We start from the raw sequence: 6,203 nt of genomic DNA on the forward strand, positions 1-6,203 counted from the left end.
GAAATTTTGAGGTTAAAGATATATTACACCTAAAAGCTAAATACACAGCATGCTTCACAGTTTTGAAGTGAGTCAAACTGAATTTGCTGGAAATCATCTTGTTCTGACAGCTCAAGTAAGAGCTGGCAAAGCAAAAGGATTACCCTAACACAAGGGATTCATTTACAAAACCATCAGACTGCTTCCACTGAATCCCTTATAGGACAAGCTATTTCTCTATTTCTTTCCTGCCAATATTGTCAAACACATTTGTAAAGCAGGTGTCAGCACAGAGGATGAGCGCTCTATTGGAAAAACTAAAACTACTTTTCCATGAAGGAAAAAAATTAACTGGCCCAGTACTGACTTCAGTGACATTCAGTACTGCCCAATGTACAACTAGTATCCTGTCAGAACAAAGGCGAGCAAGACGAGGCACAGACCAATCTAGGAACAGAGCCTGAAAAATTATACTTCTAAAGAAAAGTAAAAACCTTGACATAATTCTTACAAGGCAATAGATGCAAGATCCTCCCCTAAAGTATGTTTCCATGTTTATTTCCAACCCAGCAATTAAATAATAGCACACCACCAAAATGTCTTCAGAGTAATGCTGCGAAAACACAACCTAACTTTTCCTTATCTTGAGAACATCACAGAAGCACTGGGCCACCACCAATATAAACATTTTAAGGACATCAAAACAGCCTATACTTCCACTCAGAACACTTTACATTTACAAATAAATCATTGTTGCTGTTTTGGGAAAGAAGCCTGATTTTTTTTTTTTGCTAGTTTTGCATCCAGTTAGCTGGAAAAAGAACATTTTGACAATAACTTAACTATTTCCTACCTTGCTGTTCTTAAGAGTAACAAAGACGGCAATTACAAAAACTTGGCAATTATAAAAACCACCTTCAATCCTAGCCTGTACTTAATCCTGTGCACTTAATGCTTTATGTATTTAGTCATCTATGATGATTTAAGTGTCTTATTAGAAATCTTTATTTATAATGTGCTACAGTCTTGCCAATGCTAAATGACTTTAAAGAAAAAGGCATAGAAGGACGTTCTTTTTAACTACATTGAGCAAACAGTTCTCTTCATTTAACTGTAACTTGACAGGCTAATCTTATTTCCTGCAAATTTTAGTTATGTGTCTTTTGTCACAGAAATGCATAAAGCAACAATGTAGTTCAGAATGTATTTCCTTTCTCATCATAAACAACATTTACAGCCTCCCTAATACAGGAATTAGCTATCTTGTGAGCAAATTCTATGCATAAGAAATGAATCAATCAAAAATGGTCTCAACCACGAGGAAAGAACTCCCCCTCAGTAACTCTTTCAGAAACAGCATCATGCTTTAAATTGTTTGCTGATGCCTACAACTACAACTCAAAGCCATAAAGGAAAATCAGAAGTGTAAATAACACAGCAAAACTGCAGACAGAGACGTCAAGGAAGGTCTTTTAATATCGTACTCCAGTTTCCAGCAGCATGGTCTCCCTCTGCCCTTTGTTTTGGCTTCAGCATCATCCCCCTGTGCCAGCACAAAGCATCTGTACAGCTGCATAAAGAACTGGATCCAGAAACTGATTCATGTTAAAACTATATATTTTTTTTGGTAGGTTTTAATCTGGATCAGTTCCCAATCCAGTTCAAAGTACAGCCCCACAAATACTTTCACTGCTTAGTAGCGATATAAGAACATGCAGCACAGAGGGAAATAGCACTGTATTTTTTGGAATAAGCTTCTTTCTGGTTCTAGAGTTTGTGGAACTACAATCTGAGAAATCCAGAAACAAGTGCAGTGTTTTACAAACAGGTGGTCCTGAAAAACAGGAAACTTGGACTAAAATTTTTTTTTATAAACAAGCAAGTATCAGCTAACTTTCCCCCCACACCACCCACTCCTTTTCCAAGAAGGAAAAAAAAAATACCCCGCCACACCTACCATTTAACCAACTTACATTTTTTGACCAATAGTAGAGTTTTCCTGAAACAATAAATCAACATCAATATCAAAGCTGCAGGTAGTGATGCACCACGTCATGCCACCTACCACCTACCAAAGGACCAACAGCATAGTTAGTTCCATTTTAATTTGAAGAGGTAAAACCAAGTACACCTTAAAGGCTTTATTTATTATAGAAACTAGAGCTTAGTACTTTCTCCATTCTCAGTATTCTTACACAGAGACTAAAACATACAGAAAGTAGACAACTTCTACATATAATACACATATACAAGATGAAACATATATAGAAAAAACAGCAGTTAGGGGCATTCTAAATTCCTCTCTTGCCTTTATGCTAGTTTTGACACAGTTATCATTAAAAAATCCAAACCAATAGATAAAACACAATAGTATCTTAAATTACATGATCTTTAAAAAGAGACTGTATAAAAATTTTGTCAAGGATCATAATTTCTGTATTCATATATTTAATTTATATATAACCATTGCTACTATTATTCTTTGCTTGCTAACATAAGCAACACCAAACACTAGGCACAGTATCAACATAGCAATGAAAACCACCAGCTCTGCAAAAATTTCTATTTCAGGCGCTATTCCTACAGCTACTTAGGCATATTTAAACTCCCAAGCCATTTCATCAACTTTACATAAATTACATAAATATTTAAAGACAGCCTGTATAAACATATGCAAGTTAACCTAAATGTATGCAAAGGCAATCATAGAAATAGGGATTAAAATGTGGAATAAGTTACCAACATCACACAGCAACTTAGGGTGTTTTATACAAGGTTTTGTAACACATTACCTTTCTCATTACCCTCTGCAACAGTTAACCAGTATCCCTTTTACACTAGCATCTAGATTATTTTCAACAGCAATTCTCATTATTGTATAGGTTGGGTATTGTCATGAAAAGGTAACTTTGCAATTGTATTTAGGCATGTATACACCTGATGCATCCATTTCTACACGTAAATGCAGTAATATTACATCCTAAGGTGGTCTCCTTGGAACTACTTTGTGCCTATTCACAGCCTTCTGAGCAGCTAAGGTCAGTAATGCCAAGCTGTTTGAAGAAAGTAAAATTGCATTGAAAAGTACAGCTGTCCAATGATCAAAGAAATAGCAGAAAGCAGAAGAGTCTATTTCAGGGCTGCTGTAGTTCAGGAATTTCTCAGAGTCAGCACTCAAAGGATTCAGAAGTCTCTTCCCAACCTGAACTTTGCTCATTATGACATACTTCCTTTCTAGGACAATGAAAGGTTAACGTACATAACATTCTAAAGATATGTAAAACCAATCCCAAAATAATCTCAGTAGGCTAACTGTTCCATTCTTAAACAGACCTCTCAAGACAAGTATTTCCTCATTTCTTACTAATATTTCTTTTTTAAATTACCTTTCTATCTCCAATTATCAAGTCTTTCTAGCTATTATAACTGGAGCTGAGAGAGGGGCAAAACTCCCCATATACTACTATAACTTAGGCCATAAGACCCTCAAAAAACCACACCAGCAATTAGTTGCATCCAGCTATCTCCTTTAAAACAGGCCTTGTTACACAAAATTGTTTTTCAGACCGAGGAGCTCCTATCTGTCTGAAACCAGGTCATTTGCAGAATTATTTACATAGGAAAGCCTCTTATGTTGCAAGCATCATCTTCTTTAAAGTTACCTAGAACTGCTAAACTACCCAGCAAAAAAAGTCTAATCCTCATACACTTAGGAAATTAAAAGAAATATTGCACTGGTCTCACCTTGTCAAAGGGTGATAAGCCTTTGATTCTGGCTCGAAAATACCCAGCAGCCACCAACAGTTCCAAAATTTCAGTCAACTTGATGTTTTGTTCCTCATCTTCTCTCGTTTCAACCTGACAAACAAACAACAGAATGGTAATTCGCTGTTTCTCTTTCATTTTTTCCATTAATATTTTCCAAACTTTATCTTAACACAAACCACACGTCAGGGAAAAACTTTATTTCCATTAGCAACTGGGTTGTTAATTTGAAAGATGTTAAAGAAATAGGCAATGCATTTCTACATGGATTTAACAACACTTTTTTTTCACCCAGTTAAATACTTTAATCTGCTTTTGCTGTTCAAACTCCTGGTCTACTGCTTGCCTCCAGCTAGACAGACTGCTACTATTGTTGTAAGACAATTTATTCTTTTTGCACACTTGTTTCAATTTCAGGGTTCACAAAAACATACACCTTAATTTAACACTTCTATAACTTGTTTACAAAAACATGAGGAGAAGTTCATGTGGAATTCCACTTTTTGGGTAATACAATTTTAAGCAAAGTGCAGCAGTAACAAAAAAAAGTAAACTGATGAGCAGCCTGAATAGTTTCAGTGCTCCAAAGCCTTATCAGCGCAGCAAGCCTGTAAAAGCACTTTTGTCCCCACGTTACAGGACGAAACCCTACAGCTACAAGAACATATACGATTTACTAGAGGCACAGAGCACCCAAACACCTCAGACCCAGACAAGAGGCTTCAGGTCTCCCCTCCGAGGCTGCAGGGATACGCGCGCACACACACCACCCCCCCCCCCCCCATCCTCTTCCCCAAAATCTTTTCGACAGCCTCCTCCTCTCCTCTCCCTCCCTCCGTCGGAAATATATGAAACCTCGCAAAAAGAGGGACAAGGAAACGCCATGGTGCGCAGGAGGCGACCAACACAGGCGCTGCCCGCAGCCCCACAGTCCCCCCCAGGGAACGGGGCGCACAGGAGCCCGGCTCCCCACGCCCCGAAGGACCGCCCTCACGGGGCTGCGGGCCTCACGCGCGGAGGGCCGAGCCCGCTCAATAGCCATGACCCCCAGGTTCCCGGCACAGCCACAGCCGGCGGAAAAGCGAAGAGGGGAAGGAGCAGGCAGGGAGTCCGGGGAAGCCAGTGCAGCGAGGCCGGAGAACTAGCGGGCGGCCGTGCCTCGCCAACGCTGCTAAGCCTAACGTGGGGGGTGGGAGGGAGGCTGGGGGAAACGCCGATACGGTACCTCCTGGGGAGCCTGGTACTCCTGTCCCCTGGGGACGACCATCGCCCTCCGCCTCCGGCAGCCTGCGCCCGGCCGCTCAGCCTGTCACGTCCGCTTCCCCCCTGCCGCCGCCGCAACGCCCGGGCGAAGAGGTGTTCCCAACCGGCGACTGCCGGGTTCCCCCGCCCCCGCTCAATGGTTCGCCCGCACCCTCTCTGCGTACAAGCGCATCCGGGCCGTGCCATTCACGACCAAAGGGGTGTGGGGGAAGGAGGGCGGGGGCTCCGCGGCTCCCCGGCGGCTCATGTGACTGACTGCATGAAGCGTAACCGCCGGAGAATCGTCCCGCCCTCGCCCTCCAGTGCCCGCGGGCGGCGCCCCTGGGCGCTTCACGGGGTATCCTGTGCCCAGAGCTGCGCCTGGGCCGCGGTGGCAGCCTCCGCGAACAGCCTCTTGCCGCCCTGCGGGCACCCGCTGGTGCCGGGCGCTGGCTTCGGTTCTGCTGGCGGTCGCCCGTCCTTCTCCTTTTATCTTTTGCAAGGGGACCTGAGGCCTCGCACGGGCACGGAGAAGAAGCTACTGAGTGCTCTATGACCTGAGAGATCAGCCTCGTGACCCACAGGGTGCTGACACTCCTCCATAGCACCTGAGTTTCGTTTGATCACCTGGCAGCTGAGGGGCATTTAACTACGTGTGTCTGTCCTGCACACAGACCCCATGCTCAGGACCTTTTGTGCCCCCTTAACATGGTTCTACCTCAGCCTTGGGGCAGCAAGCATGTTTTTGGGCCCACATATGAGCGTAGTGCTGTTGGGAAGGTGAGCACCTGTTTGCCTTCAGGGACCAGTTATGCTGGAGCCTGACCTCCCATCACATGTTTACCAACACTAGCAAGCCCTACAGCATGATGAGTGTTCATTGGTAGTGCCAGTGTTAGGAAGGGATATCTGTGCCCAGACACCATTTGGTCACTAATACCTGTAAAATTACAGCAATGCACAAGGATTTATTGGGTGATCACAGTCTGGTAGTGAACTAACCCACAGCTCAGCAGCAGGGTAAACTTGCTTGTCAATGACGGCTCTGGAAGTAGCTGACAGAGGTCTCTTTTCACACCTGCCCCATGTGTTCCATTTCTAGGCTCCTGGCCATGCACAGAGCATTATGAAAAATAAACTGTGTAAGGCTGTGGCTGGAAACATCTCAGAGAGGTGAAGAAACAAGCCACGCGAGAGCATTGTTTCCATCCGTTGAA

The 6,203-nt window shown here is 43.3% G+C and overlaps 1 protein-coding gene across 1 annotated transcript in view; it reads right to left on the reverse strand.

Moving 5' to 3' along the window:
- Positions 1 to 5,255, reverse strand: part of CCDC93 (coiled-coil domain containing 93) — a 51,233-nt gene extending 45,978 nt beyond the window's left edge. Inside the window, exons 1-3 of the mRNA XM_061349596.1 lie at positions 4,970 to 5,255; positions 3,724 to 3,837; positions 1,953 to 2,047 (exon numbers count right to left, since the gene is read on the reverse strand). Coding sequence (XP_061205580.1) covers positions 1,953 to 2,047; positions 3,724 to 3,837; positions 4,970 to 5,011 — 251 coding nt within the window. The 5' untranslated portion in view covers positions 5,012 to 5,255. The remainder of the gene's footprint in view (positions 1 to 1,952; positions 2,048 to 3,723; positions 3,838 to 4,969) is intronic.
- Between the last annotated feature and the right edge of the window lie 948 nt (positions 5,256 to 6,203).

Source organism: Neopsephotus bourkii, unplaced genomic scaffold (assembly GCF_033783945.1).
Source record: "Neopsephotus bourkii isolate Nb327-2 ecotype Australia unplaced genomic scaffold, CSIRO-AGI_Nbou_v1 NB_450, whole genome shotgun sequence".
Taxonomy (NCBI): domain Eukaryota; kingdom Metazoa; phylum Chordata; class Aves; order Psittaciformes; family Psittacidae; genus Neopsephotus; species Neopsephotus bourkii.